Source organism: Erpetoichthys calabaricus, chromosome 12, assembly GCF_900747795.2.
Source record: "Erpetoichthys calabaricus chromosome 12, fErpCal1.3, whole genome shotgun sequence".
Taxonomy (NCBI): Eukaryota; Metazoa; Chordata; class Cladistia; order Polypteriformes; family Polypteridae; genus Erpetoichthys; species Erpetoichthys calabaricus.
The window spans coordinates 142111398-142132360 of record NC_041405.2 but is presented as its reverse complement, the minus strand read 5'-3'; the positions used below and the strand labels follow the sequence as shown (position 1 = coordinate 142132360).

The 20963-nt window shown below is 37.9% G+C and overlaps 1 protein-coding gene across 6 annotated transcripts in view; it reads left to right on the top strand.

Moving 5' to 3' along the window:
* ap3d1 (adaptor related protein complex 3 subunit delta 1) overlaps nucleotides 1–20963 on the top strand; it is a 1136182-nt gene that overhangs the window by 63418 nt on the left and 1051801 nt on the right. For 2 of the 6 annotated variants that reach the window (XR_007936528.1, XM_051935238.1), the window contains exons 22-32: nucleotides 436–462; nucleotides 2558–2708; nucleotides 6818–6994; nucleotides 7293–7346; nucleotides 7594–7668; nucleotides 9290–9436; nucleotides 10659–10706; nucleotides 14187–14376; nucleotides 17960–18048; nucleotides 18201–18286; nucleotides 18467–18588. Coding sequence is in view for 5 of the 6 variants with exons in the window: in XM_051935238.1 (XP_051791198.1) it covers nucleotides 436–462; nucleotides 2558–2708; nucleotides 6818–6994; nucleotides 7293–7346; nucleotides 7594–7668; nucleotides 9290–9436; nucleotides 10659–10706; nucleotides 14187–14376; nucleotides 17960–18048; nucleotides 18201–18286; nucleotides 18467–18588 (1166 nt within the window). In the remaining variant the exon portion in view is untranslated. The remainder of the gene's footprint in view (nucleotides 1–435; nucleotides 463–2557; nucleotides 2709–6817; nucleotides 6995–7292; nucleotides 7347–7593; nucleotides 7669–9289; nucleotides 9437–10658; nucleotides 10707–14186; nucleotides 14377–17959; nucleotides 18049–18200; nucleotides 18287–18466; nucleotides 18589–20963) is intronic. The other 4 variants (XM_051935239.1, XM_051935241.1, XM_051935240.1 and 1 more) reach the window with 4 other exon arrangements.

Here is a 20963-nt window from a genome sequence, read left to right as displayed (position 1 = left end):
TGAGGATGGGCCTTTTCAATTAAACCTGAAAGCAGGGGTACACTATTCCTACAGGCGTTATATGTCTGAAATTGCGTGGTGCTGGCATTGTTGACTTGGCTTCTTTATATTGCAGTTTGAATGGCCAATGAGTCATTTGGCAGATTGCTGTAGTCTTATAGTATGACATACTTAACCTTTTCTTTTCCTCTAACATTTCAGCTGTCATTTTCCTGTATAAGCTAAACACACTTACTGCACATCATTCTCTATACTCTGTACACATGATAGCAGTGTGTACTGCTATTAGTACACACACTTTCAAATGAGCACTGTTACTCTTTTTGTCCCTCTGTCTCACTCTCACTCTCTCTGCTCACTCTTATTCTTTCCATCCCTGTCTTACTTCTTTTGCTGCACACAACTCTGCCTTCCCTTCTTTTTCTCGCTGGCCAGCCTGGTGTCTGGAGGAGGAGCATATCGGTAAGTGACTAATTAGATCCCCATGTTATCTCTCTCCTCCTGTCGCAGATGATAATCCTGCTGTTTAGACTATCTTGTGCAGATGCATCCCTTGTCTTTCCACATGTTCTCTTTGCCTCTGGGACATTTTAAGATACATATTGTTACGCTTCTCCCATTGTGTGAGGCTTCTTGGTGCCCTTTTTTAAGACTGAAGCCTTACCCTGACCCCTAAAACCTGACTTTCTCATTCTGAGTCTGTGACTTGCAGTTTTCTGGCTCTTTGTTGACTTCTTAGTCTCTTTATTCTTGGTCTACTTTTACTCTGTACTGTTTGTATGTATGTCACTTTTATAGTGGGAAACTTGGTGTACAATTTAAATCCTGTTATAGTGGTTGAGTGTAAATGATTTTAAAGCACTTTGTGTAAATATTTGCAATTATAAGCACTTTGTGAGATAAAGTTTGCTTGAAAGTTGGTCAAGAGGGGAAGATGCACAAGATGACAAAAGATTTTTTTATATTATGATTTAATTTGATTTGTAGTTGTAATAGTCTCAGCTGCACCATATGCATGGGCTTATTATACAGTAGATGCCTACTTTTCAGGCAATTTTCATGAACATGATCTAATAATTGTTAAATGTAGTTGTTTCGGGCAGCAAATACAGTCTATGCACAAAACACAGATGTTAGATATGGTTAACACTGAAGGAATGAAACTCTGATATGCAAGTATGATCAAGTAGCTGCAACACTGAACTGTAAACAGCAAGAATGGTCTCGCCACTAACTTAACTGTTATTTGTCCTTCATTGGTAGAAACTCAGAATCACTTGTACCATCTTGATTCATTCATTATTTGAATAAATCAAAATAAATAATTTTAGAATGTTTCCAAAAATAGTTGACACTGCCTCTGCTCAGTTGAGTGAGTTAATACTTTTGACTTCCACCTCCATTTATGTCATCTTCCTCAGCTGACATATCTGCCCAGGCTAACAAAGATTTAAGTTAGCAGTTACCAAGGTCTGTGTGAACATCTTCAACCTTTTTTTATTTGCGTGTGCTGTGGTGTTTATGTTTAACATTTATAATATGCAGGTTTTTTTTGGAAGGAGTGTTTTTAGGTTTAATTTCATAATTGAGAGGTTAAATGCAGTCTACAATGTGACACAACTGTTAGCTGTGTTGCCTCAGAAGATCAAGTGTAATGGATTTGTCTCTGATGTCCAGTTGTTGTTTCTATGCAGTTCGTATGTTCTCTCTGTATCTTAGTGGCTTTTTCTCATTATACATTGTCTTTTTCACAGTTCAAAGATTTGTACATTAGATTAACTGGCAAACGTGAACTGGCTAGAATTGCATGTGTGTATCCTATACAATAGCCCATCCACACCCCATGTGATGAGTGTGCATGTGGACTTGTGATCAGTGTGTGGGTTCTGTGAAGGACTGGCACCATATCCAAGGTTGCCTACCACCTTTTAGTTAATTTTGCCTAACTTTGCCATGTTGGTTTGAAAATTGGGTGTTATGTAGAAGTGCAATAGAAAACCACCTTAACTTTTTATTATATCTTGCAGAAAAAATAATTACTAGCTTCACATATTTTCATTGGCTTGGTGGAGCATGATTGATTATTAAATTAAATAAAAACAAATAGTGTGTATAGATGAGTGTATGAAAATGTTCACCATGACTGATATCTTTATCTACTACTGGCTCCTGCCTTGCACTCATTTCTTTTTGGGATAAGCTCTCATTTCCCATAATTCATGTGTTCAGAAAAGTAGTTTAAAAGTAACAAGTGTCCATTAAGATAAAATGTCCTGAAATAAGTGTGGTAGTTGAGGAATATTTGGATATTTTGGAATGTCTCTTTATGTGCCTCTATCACAGATCTGTCAAAGTCAAATGTCATCTTTTGAAATCCTTTATTGGATAAAGACCTGGGTGAATACACCTATCTCCAAGGGGTGCTGAGTAAGATGTTTAGAGGGCTAAAAGATAAAGGGTGTCGAGACTGAACGCAAGACTGTTCTTTACTTAATACATTTAAGTTTGTGTGTGTGAATTTTTTTTCCTCATCCTTGATTTTACTCTCATTGTGCAGACCTTTAGCAGATAGTGAAAAGCTGCCTGTCCGAACGCATCGCCCATCTCGAACAGAGGGACTGAAATCTCCTGATGTAGACACCACAGCAGAGGAGCAGCGCCCCAAAAAATCCAAAGAGAAAGATAAAAAGAAGGACAAGGAAAGGAAGGTATGTTATTTTTCAGGGCATAAAGATCATTTATTTAATCTCTTGCAGAATCCTTCCAATCATCAGCACCTAAATTACAAAGTAATAAAAATGTTGCTTATAAAATGGCTAAGGAACTGTGGAAATATTCACACTGTTTTGTTAGGTCCAGACTGTATGTTTTATTATTATAAAATTAAAATGCATTAAGGTCTCTGGATCACAAAACCGAAAGTGTTTAAAAGTCCGTCAGATGATTAAAAATGTATCTAACATGTGTAAATAAATGCCATTTCGTATTCACAATAAATAAAATGTTAAATGATATCATCACTTTAAACCAAAGAAAGCCGAAGTAACCATGAAGTTTGGTTTCAAAGGCACTTTGGATGAGAATAGGGCGGAGTGGTGGCTCTGAGGCTAAGGATCTGCGCTGGTATCCCAAAGGTTGCCGGTTCAAATCCCCGTCACTGCCAAAAGAGATCCTTCTCTGCTGGGCCCTTGAGCAAGGCCCTTAACCTTCAATTGCTCCAGGGGCGCTGTACAATGGCTGACCCTGCGCTCTGACCCCAAGGGGTATGCGAAAACTAACAAATTCCTAATACAAGAAATTGTATAAGGCGAAATAAAGAACAAAAAAAAAAATTTGCAGTTAGAAGCACTCTTGACTTCCATGAACACATTTTGTTTGCCGTTGCTTCTGTACCAAGAGCTGTACAAGGAGCTGCAATTCTTAAATGATTTTTCTGACAGACCTGAGATTCCATTTCAGTTATAATTTGTTTAGCTGTTATTATAAACTTTGTTAGCAGTCACATATTGCTCAACTTGAATGCCCATGACTTAAGGCATTGCTATAAAAATGCCATATATCCTAAGTGTCCAAGTTCAGGAATAATTCATTGTTTGAAAATTGGGAGGATTTCTTCTTCAAAAAATCTACTGACTTAACTTAAGACTTTGTTTAAACTGCTAGATTTGTTTGCTGAGTGTGTATTTAATTTCACTTCCTCCTCTGCTGGATATCTGACATATCAAAGTTTTACTTTCCATACATTTGCATATTAACAGAAAATTTGTATATGTAAGGGAAGAGAATGCACACACTCTGCACAGACAATTAGAGAGTGTGGAATAAAAAGGAAAATTAAATAGATCTGAAATTGCAAGAATGAAGGAAAGGAAAAGAGCTAAAAGAAGCCATTAGATGGTTTTTGAGGAAATTTGTATATATGAGACTATTTTCTGTTGTAAACTGTGAAGCGGTGGTGTACTTTACAGTGTGGGAAACAGCCCGGACACAGACAGACGGACATCGTTTTAAATCTCAACACACGTTTATTTTACAAGTATTTACAAATATTAAAGTGCACAACCCAGTGCCGCAGCACCAATCACCCCACAAGTCCAGGCCAACACACACTGCCTTTCCTCTCTTCAGGCCACCTCTTTCCTCTCCCAGACCTCATCCTCTTCCACCCGACTCCAGCCCTGAATGAAGGGAGGCGGCCCCTTTTATTGTCCCCCGGATGTGCTCCAGGTGTGTTCCGGCAATCTTCCACCGACACGCCCCAGTGTGGCGGAAGTGCCGGCTGCATCCCCGGAAGCACTCCGGGTGTCCCTGCTCCTCTTCCCCCCCCAGCACTTCCTGGTGTGGCGGAAGTGCTGAGGTCCAGGGCTCTCCAGGCATTGGGGCGCCCCCTGGCGGTGACCACGGGCCCCTACAGGGTTGAGCTTCAAAGCTCCGTACCCGTGGCCCCCACAGCAACCAGGGCGGTCGCCCCCTCATGGTCTGGAGGAAGCGTGAGCCCTCCTCCGGACCTCTTGGGCATCCCGGCTGGGTACCACCCCCAGCCGCGTGCCACAACAGGTAGACATCAGTTAGTATGCTCTGGAAAAACAGTTAATACAGCCAAGGTACAAAATACAGGGGAGCTCTGGGACCCACTAATTAACTCTTCAAAAACTGTAATATCCTCAAAATAAATTGTGTGTTGGTGGGGGGTGTTCTGTAAAATAAATTTTAAAAACATGTTATTACAGGTCACTTGATACCCATTACTGGCTTTGTGACAAAACAGAGTAAAATATGCAGTCATCGAAAAGGTGTTTTATTTGAGCCTATTTTACCATTGAAACTAAAAAAATTATGCTCTCCATGTTTTTTTATTAAACTAGAACTGCATGATTGGGGGCTCGTATATAAAACTTTGCTTGGATTTGAGCATAAAATTTTGTACAGTAAAACAAATATATATAAGATTTAAAAAATCTGTTGTATGCAAATGTCTATTGATGTAATTTACCCTTTATAAATCACCATCATCTTGTAAATGTGTATGTAACTGTGCCTCAAACCTCCACCCCATTGCCTTTCTGAAACATTCATATATGGACTCTGCTAACCAACCTCATACATATGCAGTCACAATACTGTAAACTTTCATTGGCTGGCAGAGCAGCCTCTCACCTGGCGTGTTGAGACCACCACCTGCACTTGAGGAGTTCTGTGTTGTGCTCCACAGATGAGCACACAAGATCATGTGTGGCATTATAGCTCTTCTCCCTTGCATTCTGGGGGTCAAGGAAGGTGCAAGTCACCAGTGTCTGAGCAGTTTTCCGACTATCACCAGGCACTTGTAATGACACGATTGCTGTTACAATGAATAATACTGGCTGTATGAAAAATGAAGGGTTCAGCCAAATTACCTTAGCAACAAGCCAGCCACACATACAGTATCATCAGCAAGTTGTCTGCCAATGCTACTTTGTCTTAAAATAAACAAATCATGGGTTGACCCACCAAGGCACAGTGTTTTTTCATGTCTTATCTTGGCATCGGAGATGAATGTAACTGCTTGTGGTAAACAAAAGCAGTGTCATTCTCACTAGGTGCAATATGAGTGCAGTAAATTGCAGTGAGTACATCAAGAGAACCGGACACTGCTGCAAATTGCCTTTTTATGTTGTCAGTTTTTTTGTTTGCAAAAATATTTTATGTTTATGTATGTATTCCCACATGGAAAATAAATGTAGTGCCTAGTCAGTCAGTTAATGGCTTCCAGCACATTAGCCATGATGGAGCTGAAGCTTGGCTTGAGATATTCCTTACCTGTTGGGCAGTTCCCTGAGAATTGACAAGTAGTTGATAAATACTGATGACAAACCAAAGTTTTTCAGTGCAAATATGCAGCATTGCCTCTCTTAAAAATGAACTAAAATAGAGTCTATGCATCATATTCATCACATTTAAGGTGTAATATGTTTGTCATGTCAACGCACATTATTGTAATGGCTCTGTGATATGGATTATTGAGTGTGTGAATCATCAGGCAGTTGGTTTGGCTACATGTCCCATTGGTATTGTCATTTCATAGATTCTCTGAAATGCATGGGTCAGAGTTGCCGTAAATATACTGAACATCTCCCATCAAGTTTTCTTTTAGTTTAACCCTCATCCCAAATGAAGAAAAGGAAGCCATGGTCCCTAACATCAAGATATACTTTTAAAAAATCCAAATGGAACAAGACAAAGGTTCCAAATAATGAAATTTCAATCAAATGTTTTATTGATGTTGAAGCAAGAATCACACACCTCTACAGTAAGTGAGTTGGAGGCTTCTGCCCTACTGCACAGAAGTGTGAACGTGTCACCAAATGTAGCCATTCTTTGTGAAGCTAGTTAGAAACAGGCGGTGATTTTGCTTTCATTTGCAGATTGCGTGTCTGCATATGATGCGATTAGCCTGTTTAAGAAATTAATAGCCTAAGCAATAACACTGTATATACAGTAGCTAATGGTATATTCCACAGATTTTAGTTTTCAGCCAACAGTGGAACACTACAGAGACCTCTGAATACCAAGGGCTATTTCAAACATGGACTCCGCCATTTCCTCTTTATTTTAAGTCCCTGACTATTGCATTTGAAAGTGGAGTGTTTTAGAAAATGAAATTCAGTCTTGAATTCAGCATAATTTGAGTGCATCTCATAGCTGGTGCATATTCTGTCAATAATAGTATTATGGTGGTCCAGTTGTATAACTCTAATAACTTGTATATATAAGAGTTTCGATGGTGACTCATTATTAGCATGTTAGGGGTTACTTTGTGTTTACTTGTCTTCTGTAGAAAAGCAAGGAAGAGAAGAAAAAAAAGAAACGCAAAAAGTCTGCACCAACAGAGGAACTTGAGGAGGAAGAACAGCAGCACCAGGGAGAACAGGCTGAGGACAAAATCTCCACAGAGGATACTTCAGAGGCAAAAGAGGCAAAAACTAACGATGTACCTGCCGCAGTACCCACTGAGGTAAGCAAATAAATGAAAAATATTTTTTTTTCTTACTAATATTTTTTAATTCAGTACTGTGGAGATGTTGCAGTGTTGCCAATTCTGTTTCAGCTGCCATGTTTTTTTTTTGTTTTGTTTAGAATGACAAAGTGTCATTTTTAGTTGTATCTCATCTTAATGGCTGCATGTACCAGAACAGCTTTCTTTTAGGATTCCTTAAAGCAATGAACACTCCATCCATTTATGAACAGTGTCAGGAGGACAGGAAGTTTATTTTTTATTTCATATTCTCATTTTCATTCTTCCTTTTCCACAGGCCTCTGATTTGGATTTCTGGCTTGCCACAGCTCCTGTGCCCTCTAAACCTCAGGTTGGGACCAACCTTCTTTCAGCGCACTCTGTTTTATTTTTTTTCCTCAATTCAGAAAGAAATTCATAGAGGCTGCTTTCCAGTCCACAAACTCTACCCTTAGGTTTCCTGGCACTTTCTTCAAGTCAGATGACTTAAACCTGCCTACTTTAATAATAATCTTTTTGGTCTCTGGGGAAGTGAGGGCGCCTTGGCACGGTGTGTATTTGGTAGTGTCTAACTTTAAGTTTCTTTCATGTGTCCACAGCAACAGCCATTGGAGGCTGTACCCCTCAGTGAGCCAGAGTCACCCAAAGAAAGTGAAAAGGACCAAGAAGAGTCTGTGAGTATCTAAGTTAGGGCAGGCTGTTTGTTTTTATGGTTAAATTATCCTTATCCAAATCACACAAATGTTCTGTTTAAAAGTTAGTCTGTTGAAAATGAATTACTCCACTGAATTTAGTATAGTGCACTTTAGATTGTCCTTAAAGCTCTGACCTCCATGTAGTTGCTGATATCTATTTGTTCTTTTTACCTAACAACCATACAATCAATAAATTATTCACATAATGCCTTTCATAGCAACTCAATGATCCATGCAAAACATCTCAACAAAACAGACAAAACATAATTTAAATGGAATGTAAGTAATAACCGCTTTCACAATACAAACTATGCCAGAGATTTACCTTTCATACCAGCTGGCAATCAGAAGGATCTATACAGAACATCAACAAAATAGATGACACTGTAATTTAAATAGCTTGTAAACGGTAACCCCTATGATATGTGCAGACTACCCCAGCAATTTACCATCAACTTACCAGGTCGCGTGCATGCATAAGCAAAAACAGGTTTTGAGTCCTTCGACATTCTGTTCAGCAGTTTCCCCTTGTCAGAACCTGGTAACAGGTTCTGGTACTCTCAGGAATTTCTCATGTTGGCACACATGCAATCCAAATCATCGTTGCATACGTATGCAAGTGAACAGATTATAAAAGACTGATTTGATTATTTTGCTGAACAGTTCTAAAAGTGACTAGAAAAAGTTGCGACTTCAAATCTCTTGGGGTGCCTAAATTTTTGCATGGTGCGCCTTTCCTTTTTTCACTCTGCAATTAAGCATAACACAAATAATACACTATTCCTACTTAAAATGCTAAAAGTTTCAGTTTGGAGATTAGTTCAGCTTCTACTCACTCAACTATTCACAGTAATTTTGACCATGGTTGCCCACATTTTTGCATCCCATTGTAAAGTCTGTGCTGGACCATCTAATATGACAACACAATTGTTCCATTTGTTGGTTCCAATGCTTCCAGTATCGCATGTCTTTCCATGGACAAAAAAAAAAAAGGTTTACGTACTTGCTGTGTTGTTTATGCTTCAGGGACATCTTTATGATTGGTGTACATGGTGAGAAAAAATAATTGAATAAATAAATAGATTAAATATAGCACTTGTGCATTGCTGCTTATAAAGTATTATTTTAGAAATACAAATTGGAAACCTGTGTTGGGTACTTGTGAACCATATGCATGTTTGATCGTTTCTTCTTTTTTCTTGTGTGGATGATACGTGAACTTCAGCAAATTCCTGGGATGGTTAACCTGCAAATTTCTCCAATTGCCTGTGTGAGAGAGGGCACTGAGGGAAACTTAAAATGTACAAAAAAGAAAAAAATAAACTTTGTTTAGGAGTTGAGTGATGTTGGCCACCCTATCACAATGTGAGATGTCAGTGAGAAAATGGGATTAAGGTTTAATGGTGTAAATTTATAGACAGACCTAAAGATAAAATCCTGCAGAGAATGAGCCCCAGAGGTAAATTAACATTTTCCTCAAATTGGGCTGTGGCAGGTTGATAAAATGAGAAAGTATGCATCAACAGATATTGCGTGTTTCAGTGTGATGAACTTGTGGGTACTGCTGGGGCACAAGATTTCAGCATTTCTTTCAAAATAGAAATCTTCAAAACACAAGAAAAAGAAACACAAGAAAGAGAAGGAAGAAAAGAAATCTAAGAAGAAGCGGCACCGAAGTGAGAATGTGGAGTCAGAAGCAGCTGTTCATAATGGGACTGCAGAAGAGGAAGAGGAGGAGCCACTACCGGTGTGTATACCAAAGTATTTTCTTGTTCTTAGAAATACCTTTTGTTTTTATTTTTTTTGTGTGTGTGTTTTACCTAATTCATATTTTTACCTTTCTACAGGCACCATCTTTTCATGTCTATACCCCCTTTTCCATAAAGTCCTTTAATGAAACGTTTACCTAGAACCTTTTTTTTTTTTTTGTTTTCTGATCTTCACTCTTTCCCCGCTCAACACACTGCAGGTTCCTCATTCATTCACAGTGTATTCATTGCTCACAATGTTTTTCTTATGATGCCTTTACTTGGATTAGCTTTTTTTTTTTGATCCTGCTACTTTATAGGCGCACCACAGTCCAGGTCCTCTCATTCCTATCTATGAATCTTCTTCTCTCACTACCATCTTGTACCCCTTTTGTGTGTATCACAGGATTCAAATGACGGCACTGTATTTAGTCTTTTTGCCATACAGCTCCCAGGTTAACTCATTGCTTACTTTGTTCCTCTTATACCATTTCTGTGATATATACACACAAATGGATTTCCTTGTTTTTTTTTTATCTTATTCCTATATAGGAGTACTACACAAGGATTCCCCATGTTTTATTTACATTCTCTGTAACACTAATGAGTGTCACAGGTTTTGCTTCCTATTTCAGACAAGCATATCATGACGGCAGAGTGGTTAGAACTGCTTCCTTATAGCCCTACAAGCCTAGGTTCAGTTCCCTGTCTAATATCTGTCTGTGCGGATCTGGCTCATCTTCACCCAAGTCAGAATTGTTGTTTTCTAGTTACTCTGGGCCATTTTCCCTGCTGTCAATCAACTCTTAAGTCAGGCGATAACTTTATATTGGTCCAATATGACCGAGTGTGTGAAACTTATGGTGGAATAGCATCCTGTATGGGGTTAGCTGGTGCTATGTGCCTGTCACTACTGCTGTGATAGGCAGCACACAACCCCGTACTGGATAAAACGATTTGTGGAACAGTAAGCATAGACCACACAAGCAACACATCTGAATGATTTACAGTCCCTGCTTAAATTTGTTCGTTTGAGAGTACCACCAATAACCTCCTCCCATTTTGTACATGTGCTGCAGCCATATTACTTTATATTACCTTTTCACACCTCTTGTTAATGGTACAACTTGATTGCCTCCTTACTAACACATTTTTTGTTTTTGATCTCCCCATCTGTTAGCTGGAGAATGTTTAATCTTACCTCCTTTTTGTCTTTTACAGCCCATGTCAAACTACTGCCTCCTGGCTGAGAACTCTTATATTAAGATGGTGAGTGTTTCAGGAGCTACAATTCATCATTGTTAGGCCCAAAGTGTTAACATGATCACTTTCAAATGGCAGGCAATCAACTGCTTCAACTGATTCTTGACGCCTCATGCCTTAGTGTAGCATCAGCTGCACTGACCACAATGTTAAAGCTGTTTGACTTGGTTGGTTCTTAGCATTTAATAGTTGCTCTCTTCTAGGTATTTTATTGTTGGGACATAAGAATTTATTTATTGAATATATCACCTAAATGTAATGTCTGTCTATTTACCTATTATTTGTGTGATATATATATATATATATATATATATATATATATATATATATATATATATATATATATATATATATATATATATATATATATATATATGACATATATACACAGGGTGTCCATAAAGTCTGTGTGCAATTTAAAATAGTTGAAACTTTGTAAGTATATGTGACACACACACACTCACACACACACATATGGGGTGGCAAAAATTCCTGGATAAAAAGCTTTATTTTCATACTTTAAGAAATTGTCTTTTTACTCACCTTCAGAATACTCTTATTGAGGTGCAGTGCACTTCCCCTAGTGTTTCTCCTATTCCTATTAACATTTTCTTTACTCATCTTTTGCTACCGTGTCTAGAGTCTCAGACGTTTTTTCCTGTATTTCTTCCGTGGAAACAAATTTTCTTCCCTTCATTCTCAGTTTCAGTGTCAGAGGTACAGCGAATGAGATCTGGCAAATGTTGGGGGAGTGGGGGCTGGGGTAATGCAAAGCAACAACCACGTTCATTTTGGTCAAAAACTGATAACCCAGTGTGTGTAAGTATGTTTTCATCGTGCAAAGTGCATGCTTTTTTCTCCTGATGCTTTCGTGTAGACATCTCAGCATTTCAGTAATGTCACTGATAACCGGTCTGTACATTGATAACAAACTCATTATGGTCAAGCCCATCAATGTCAAAAAATGTCATTGTTTTTTCGAAAATGTGTCCTGGTGACTTGAGGAAGAAAAATTTCCCAAGGCCTGTGCACAGCTGTAGAATAAATTCCTTTAAAATCTACTTGGTCAACTCGGCACAATGAGACTGTGCAGACTGAATAAACAGACTGGTTAGCACATGATACTCGGTCATATTTGATCACTACACCCAACTCTTGTGCTATTGACTGATTCCAGAAATGTTTAGGGCTGGGAGTTGATTAAAAAAATAACTAATTGCATAAATGTACGTAATTAATCGCAATAATCACATCTAACATTGAAACGTAATTTTAAAATTAATATATAAATCATTAAGTAAATAGACACTGAATCACAAAATGAATTTAGAATCAAAACAAAGGAATTAAAAAAAAGTTAATGGCATAGTTTAAACTTAAACAGTGACCTTAACCCTTAACTTTTAACAAAATACTACTTGAGCAAGTACAACCTGAAAATTATTGCCTTCCTAAAAGGCTAGTTGAAAGGAAGGCATTAAGAAAACGAGTCCAATGTATTAATTATAAACATAGCATATGAGACACAGAAATGTCAAAGTAAAAAAGCGATTGAAACAATTGTTGACTTTGAATGCACTGCTAAAGACTGATTTAATTGAAGGAATAAGCATCTCATAAATGGGCATATATTAAAACTTATGTTAAAACTCTGCAAATGCTATCCTCAGTTATTCATCACCACCAATAATTGAAAATTATGCAAGTGATGTATCTGCAAACTGCAATCTTCAAGCTGCTTTTTTGCCTCCGCCTTGTTTTGCCCCTTTGGAGAGTTTGACACATCTAAGGTATTTAATGCTTTTGTGGTTGGTAGAATCGTTGTGTGCCTTGGGATTTTTTGGGTTACAAAAACATGCCACCACAGAAAAATGGTTGGAAAATATTGCTCTACTTACACCTTTCTTCCTGGCACAATAAAAAATATCTCTGTAGCTGCTATCTCAGTGAAAACTGACACTGTGCATTACTTTGGTGGTTATGTTGAATTTTTTGCATAAATTAGCGAAGATACTGCAAACTTGAATATGGGGAAGGATAATCATGGCACTCAATTCAATTTCATAGAATTTTGTCGTCATATTTGGGCAGTCAGAGCTGTAAAGCTACTTGGCAGACCAGCAAGTTAAACACAGAAGTACTAGAGACTTATTTTAGTTTTAGTGCCACTCAAAGATAATTTATTTAGCGCTAATGTGATATGACATTGAATCGATCTTCTTACAGAAACATGAAAAGAAAAAAAGGAGCATAATTTTTATCTTTGCAACTTTTCTATAGCTTTGCAACTTTTCTATAGCATTGCACCAGGACTGCAATAAATCCCACTCCCCTGCACCTATATCAGTACGTACAAATCACGAAAGGTAACACCGGTGCTACGTATTGACATTTTAAGCCTTTAAATGAAAATGTTATTTCATAAAATTTTTAAAGGTAGTACTGGATGTGTATGTAAAACAATTTTGTTAAACAGGCCATATTAATCAATAAATCTATCTATCTATCTATCTATCTATCTATCTATCTATCTATCTATCTATCTATCTATCTGTCTGTCTGTCTGTCTGTCTGTCTGTCTGTCTGTCTGTACTGTGTATGTGTGTATATATATATATATATATATATATATAATTTAATCTTATGTTCAGTGCCATTTTCTGTATGTAGTTATTTACAAATATCTTAAGTTTATGCAGTACCATTTATATCTATTCATCTGTTAATTCTATATAGTGCCTTTTGTACATTATGTTCACATCTGTCTGTCTATGTTAGTGCCTTTCATACCTGGTTGCTTGTTTCAAGCACATGCTTTTTATGTTCATTTTGCTTGACCATGTGAAATTTCCTTATGCTGTTTTGCAGTCTTGTCTTCTGTTGTAAGGTTTCCATGCATTATAAACCATGTAAACCTTTGTGGCGTTTGTTTTATAACACACTGGCCTGAGATTAAAGCTGCTGACAATTAAGCATAACATTTGACAAGCTGGTGCCATAATCCTGATAACCTTGGACAAGTGGTTGTTTCTTCTCAGATTGTATGCTGCATTCATGTCTGTTTTGTTTCTCCTCTTACTTTTGATTCATCTAGTCAAAAAAGGAAAGGGAACAGGTATTTCAAAATGTTTGCAGTGCCTTGACTTAAATTCATTGTAATAAATTGTAGTGCATGACGCGTGCCCAGTGCTGTGTGGGTTGCACAGTTAAAGATTTTTTTTTTTTTAAGGAAAATGGGAATCTGATCTAGAGATTGTGATTTGCCAGTTTCTAGAAGCTATCTTTCCAATCTTTGTGTGAGATCTCTGTTCTTGGTATGTAGCTAAAAGAGATGGCATTCATCCCTACCCCATTACTTAATTAGGTCTGAATGGCACTTTGGTGTGTGGAATACCTTGGATAGAATAGGGTGGGAATTAATATGGTTAGGGAAATGTGTGGGCACCATTTCATAGGAGTTTCTAATCTGTCTTTCATCCCAAATAGGTGTATGACATCCAGGGAAACCTGCAAGATGGCAGTCAAGTGGTGGTATCTGTCATTTTTGAGAACAATTGCACAGACTTCTTGAAGTCCATGGAATTCAACGTGCTTGACTCCCTCAACACTAGATTGGTGCGGCCTAGCGGAGCCAGCGTTCATGATGGGATTGCTGTACCCTTTCAGCTGCCTCCAGGTGAATTTTATAAAGGGAATTATACTTAGGGCATAAGAATCAAATTAGATTGTATCTCAAACTACCTGATGTGGAATTTGGAATCTTTCCATCCTTCTCTCTTTCAAAAATTCTGAATTTATCTAGGACCTGCATTTCTGGCACAAATATAAGTGGGAAGATATAACTGGGAGGGGTTGCCTCTCCTAAGTGTGTCTGATCACCATATTTCTGGTAGAGGCATACATTAAAGATTTTCCTTTGTAACTGGTCTCTGTTTCTTATGGGGTAGACCAGTTTCCATTCCCGCACCCTAAGTAAAACTCATTTAATCATTTTATATACAGTGTCGCGGGTAGGTATTTATTTCTTGGAATTTTAGAAACACCAAAGAGTTTTTACTTTAGCCTTATTAAAACTTTATAACTATTTTAAGAACAGGACTTTAGCCCAACAATCTCATTGTTTCTGTTCATCCAAAATGACATCCATGTCAGTTTTGAAGGTCCCCAAATTACTACTATCTACTACAATACTTGAAACTGATTCTGTGTGTGTGTGGGTTGGGGTTACTTTCTAATGTTGTGAAAATTTTACTCTTAACAAGTTGCCATCTGTCTCCCTGTGTTCTTATTGAATATTTATTTTAAAATAAGGGATTCCACTATATTATTTTTACTTCAAAATCGGATAAATTTCAAACATGTCATCTCTTAACCTCTGTTTGCTTAATCTGAAAAGTTTCAGCCATTTCATTCTTTGCTCTTAACTTGTAACTAGTCTTGTTATTCTTCTCTGGACTTACAGTACTCTAGCACTTCTGTGTCCTTTTTATGATGAATAGAAACGGCACACAGTACTCCAAGTGAGGCCTCATTAGTGTGTGTGTGTGTATATAATTACTAACAGTGTTACCTTTCAAAGACAGGAAATAGTATCTCTTGCCCTGTGTGAACCTTCAGCACATTTCCTGTCTGTTTGTGTATGTCAAAAACCTCTTTTCATTGGTGTTCCCTCTCTCGAGCGCATTCTTGTAAAACCTGCTTCTCAATCTCCATCATTATTTTTGAGACCCCATTCTCACCTCTTGACCACTTATATATATATATATATATATATATATATATATATATATATATATATATATATATATATATATATATATATATATATACCTCGTCTTTGGAAGCAACTCTATCAGCATACCTCCTATGCGGTTTCTCCTCCTCGTGTGTCTAACACTCGCTGTTCCTCGTTGAATCACAACACCAAAGCCATACTGACCAATCATATTACTCTAAGGGACAGGATACACACACAGATCTTAAGTGTTTTATTATCTAGTAGATGAAGCTCCCTTGACATTTATTCCACACTGACATCCTAACAGACTTCTTATTCACTTTGCACCACTGTCTGGTTGTGGGCACTCCATTATGACTCCTATGTCCTTCTCATAAGGTTTACATTCAACTTTTGAGCATCTTGCTGTGTTTTGAAATATGGCATAATTTTTAACATTTACTTACATTAAACTACACCAACCTGCCACAAATCCGGACAAGCCCCTATTCTGCCCAGGTACCTCTGTAATGATATAGCTAACTTTGCATTATCTGACAATCAACATAGTATATAGTATGATCCTTAGACATACCAGCTTCTTACTCATATTTTTTTCCAAGATAATTTATGTATATTAAAAAGTGCATTTGCCACAGCATTGATATCTAAGGGATGCCACTTTTAAGGTCACCTTATTTAAATAAAGTTCCTTGCATCTTGATGCTTTACTTTTGGTTTACAAGCCATTTGCACCCATCTTCACACTGTACCTTAAATAATTTAGCTTGATCCCTAGTGTTTTGAATGGGAACCTTTTTTTTTTTTTTTGGGAAAATCAAGATACACAATAGGGGCGGCACGGTGGCGCAGTGGGTAGCGCTGCTGCCTCGCAGTTGGGAGACCTGGGGGACCCGGGTTCGCTTCCTGGGTCCTCCCTGCGTGGAGTTTGCATGTTCTCCCCGTGTCTGCGTGGGTTTCCTCCGGGCGCTCCGGTTTCCTCCCACAGTCCAAAGACATGCAGGTTAGGTGGATTGGCGATTCTAAATTGGCCCTAGTGTGTGCTTGGTGTGTGGGTGTGTTTGTGTGTGTCCTGCGGTGGGTTGGCACCCTGCCCAGGATTGGTTCCCTGCCTTGTGCCCTGTGTTGGCTGGGATTGGCTCCAGCGGACCACCGTGACCCTGTGTTCGGATTCAGCGGGTTGGAAAATGGATGGATAGATGGAAGATACACAATAGTAATTGCACTTATCTGATTGTATGGTTTTTGTAGCTTCTTCAGTGAATTTCAGAATATTATACATTTCCCCATCTACACTCCTACTATCTGTTCACTAATATACCTATTCTTGACTATTATTATTTCCGTTAATTTACTTGTGATGCATATTTATCTATCTATCTATTAAGCTTATTTGGCTATGGCAGATGTGAAAATGTACATACTGTTGTCATTTTTTGTTTGTCTGTCCTTTTGACACAACTTGATTTTCAGTGATTTCTTGAAATATGGTTCACTTATTTGTCAAGGAATTTTGTCAAGAACTTTCAGTTTTCTTTGAGATATCACAGATCGAGCTTGCTCCAATTGAAGAACCTTGCCAACTATTCAGACTTGTCTTAAAATTGAGAAATATTCTGTGTTTCATATAAGTTTACTGTTTCATATTACCTTGAAAGAGATTACTTCACCTTGTCTATTTTCCTATTTTATTTGTCTGAAAAGATTCCTGCCAGTTAATCAACATGCATTTACCGAACACATTGTAGTGCTAAGAATATTTATCAGGACACTTAAAATACTAACAACACTTGGGATAGTACCATTTTCATGATGAAATGAATTAATGCATTTGTAGGATTATGTTTTATAGATAATTGAATTTGAATAATTTAAACTTTTGATAATTACAAATTTATAAGTTAATATTTCTATGGTCCTTACATTTTTTGAAGAATCTGTGTCCTAAGGTTGTAGCTGTCTTTACTTTGATGGAAATTTTTTCTGAATGGGAGTTGGTTTTGGGTAGAAGAGGGAATAAAGAACAGGGAAGAACAAGAGCTGAGGGTTGATATGGTATAGCTGCAATAAATCAAACTTATCCAGAACAATATCAGTTGTATTCTGTGTCTGACCACCACCTCACAAACTTAACACTTTGTTTAAATGAATTCCATGGGTTGTAATTGACATCCATTCATTCTTCTATCCTCCGGCCTAGTGACACCTGCTCAAAACATTGTCTGCGTTGAACATACAGATGATCTTGCAGTTACTACGGACTTTTCATGAATATCATTTCACCTTTTCAGATGTCCGACTTCAAATTGAAAAAACTATTTGCTACTATGTGTCAATTTGAAATTCAAAATAAACTTGGAAAGAGATTAGGTTGATCTGTCACAATTCCAATATAGTCAAAATAAATAGAAATTCTTTGCTCTTTTTAAGGAAAAAATGAACAGATGTAGCAAACATGAAAAGGCCCTTGCTTCTTCAGATTTGTGATTGGTTTGTTTTGTTCCTTTTTTCAATTTCTCAGGTGTTTCTAATGAGGCGAGGTTTGTCTTCACCGTACAGAGTATTGTCATGCCTCAGAAACTGAAGGGAACGCTAACATTTATTGTAAAAGTAAGTGCTGCTAGATCACTATTGGGTTAAAAAGCTTTAAACTGCCCCAACCACCCCCTTATCCAGTTTTGTTTCCCTCTTTTCTCTCTTGATCACATTATTATAGTCTGCAAGTCATGTTAGCCTGCTTTATTTTTCATTTTGTTTTACAGACAGAAGATGGGTCCACTCATGAGAAACTGGATTTTAAATTGCACTTCACTTGCACTTCATACTTGATCACAACGCCCTGTTACAGGTTGGTAGTTAACCTTTCTTCTTGACCTGCTGCCACCATTGGTCCAACTTATCATCTTGTCAGCCCTAGTAGTGATTTTATTATATTTATTAATATGTTTTTATTGTGTCATCGTATTTTGTGTTTTGGCACTCAGTTCTGCGTGGTGCTGGCATCTAACTGTCCATTTTCACTGTGCAGTGACGCCTTTGCTAAGCTGCTGGAGTCTGAAGAGCTGAAGGTTAATGCACTCAAGCTGGATAGCATCAACATGCCCTTTCACCACCTGCTTGCCAAGATCTGCTTCCATCATCATTTCTCAGGTAAGCTTCAAGTCTCTTCAAGCCTCGGTTCATTTCAGGGCAGAAAACCTACCTGACATATATGCAGCACAATAGCACTTGAAACCATTGTTCCCTTTCAAACCGAAGTGCTTGATGAAGTTTGCATTATCTAGTCATGTTGGTTTTGGTTTCCTTTAAGAGGTCTGGTGTACTTCCATAATCTATAGGTAAATTGTTGTTAGGCATAACTTGGAAAGCGCTGACTTCCACTCCAGGGACAATTCCCACTTTGTACCAGTTGCTTACTTCCCTGTGAGCCCAAACAGAGGAAAGCTGGTATAAAAATAAATGGCTCACTCCAGTCTTCAGCATACATTAAAAAGAGGCAAAGGAGCTGATTACTGAAGGGTCTACACTTCAATTCAGAAATAGGGAACCTACACAGAGCTATGGTTTCTGTTGAGTAGGGGCTTGATTCTCATCCATAAAATACAGTGCAGCAGTTGTGTTCCACGAAGGTCCAGATTGTCATGCATGAAGAGGAAGCTCGCCAAGACATAGTGATTTTTTTGATTAGCATAGTTCGATCCAACTGTGCCACACAGTACTTTATAGCTGAAGAATACATCAAGTAAGCCGATTTGTGTTTTCTCTCCAGTAAACTGAAGTTCTGTATTAAAATACTAGAACAGTTGTGATGAGAACAGGCCATTTTAGCCCAACATGCTTGTCCATCCTGTTCTCCCAGGTTGTCCAAAATAACATCAAGTTGAGATTTGCAGGTCCCTAAAGTCCTAGTCTCCACCACACTACTTGGTAATTTGTTACACGTGTCTGTGTTTCTATGCATGGGGGAAAAAAAACAAAAAAAAACAACAAATTTAACATTTGTGCAAAATCTACCCTTAACGAGTTTCCAAAAATGAGTTTCCAAACGTGCCCCTGTGTTTTTGTTGCAGAATTTATTTAAAAAAAAAAAAAAAACAGCATAAATTAAGTGTACTAATTCTCTTTATAAATTTAAACACTTTGAACATGTCACCACTTTAATCCATGTTTGCTTAAAAGATTCAGCTCCTTTGGTCTCTCCTCGTAGCTCATGCCTATCAGTTCCAATTATCTAATTCAATCTCCTCTGGACTTTCTCTACAGGTGAGATGTCCAATATGACGGCCAAAACTGAACACAGTACAACAGATGAGGTCTCACTAGTGTATGCTGTTAACTTAACAACAACAACAACAACATTTATTTATATAGCACATTTTCATACAAAAAGTAGCTCAAAGTGCTTTACATAATGAAGAGAAGAAAAATAAAAGACAAAATAAGAAATTAAAATAAGACAACATTAGTTAACATAGAAAGGAGTAAGGTCCGATGGTCAGGGTGGACAGAAAAAACAAAAAAAAACTCCAGAAGGCTGGAGAAAAAAAATAAAATCTGTAGGGGTTCCAGGCCACGAGACCGCCCAGTCCCCTCTGGGCAAACTTAAGCATAGCCTCCCTTGACGTGATCTATAACATAACACCCTAACATAGCCTTCTTGATTGCTTTCTATATACTGCCTGGATGTGTATACAGTGAACCCTCGTTTATCACGGTTAATCCGTTCCAGACTCTACCACGATAAATGAATTTTTGCGAAGTAGGATTCTTTATTTATAAACCGAATATTTTCGCAGTTAGAGTATAGAAAACCTGTTTACGACCTTCTAAATATGTTTTTTAACACTATTAGAGCCCTCTAGAAATGAAATAACACCCTTTAGTCACCATTACACTCGTATTACCCAATATATTAAGACAAAATAAGAGAAAATAAGACATATTAGACGTTACAAATATCATATTATTATTATTGTACTGTACATTTAATTACACACACACACACAGTTCTTACACACAACCACTAACCTATGAAGGCACGAGCTCAGTAGGAGAGTCTTCAGGTTGTAAGCTGGAGCGCTGATCGCACCCTCAGAGGACACAGACGCCCCTGGGAAAACCCCTGAAACAGCTGACAGTCTACCTTCACATTGCTCCTTACCCTTCTTACTTGCACTATAACGCGCGATAAACCTCTCACGCGGTACTCCGCTTACTTAAAAGTATTGTGCAGCGCCTCTCAGCTTTGGAATTGGTTGTTTTGTTTCTCTCTCTCTGACATTCTCTGCTCCTGGCGGAACTGTCATCTCTGACTTGTCATGGAGCACGTTTAAACTTTTGAAAAGAGACAAATGTTTGTTTGCAGTGCTTTAAATAAAGTTCTTTTTTTTTCTACAACCTCCTGTGTCTCTGTGCAAATCTGTGACCCAAGCGTGACAAGGTGGTGCAATATCTTCAGCAGGTGCGTCGTTGTCTTCTTCCGCTGAAGGAGTACTAGGAGTAGGCAGTGGGTGTTTGGGTGCGCG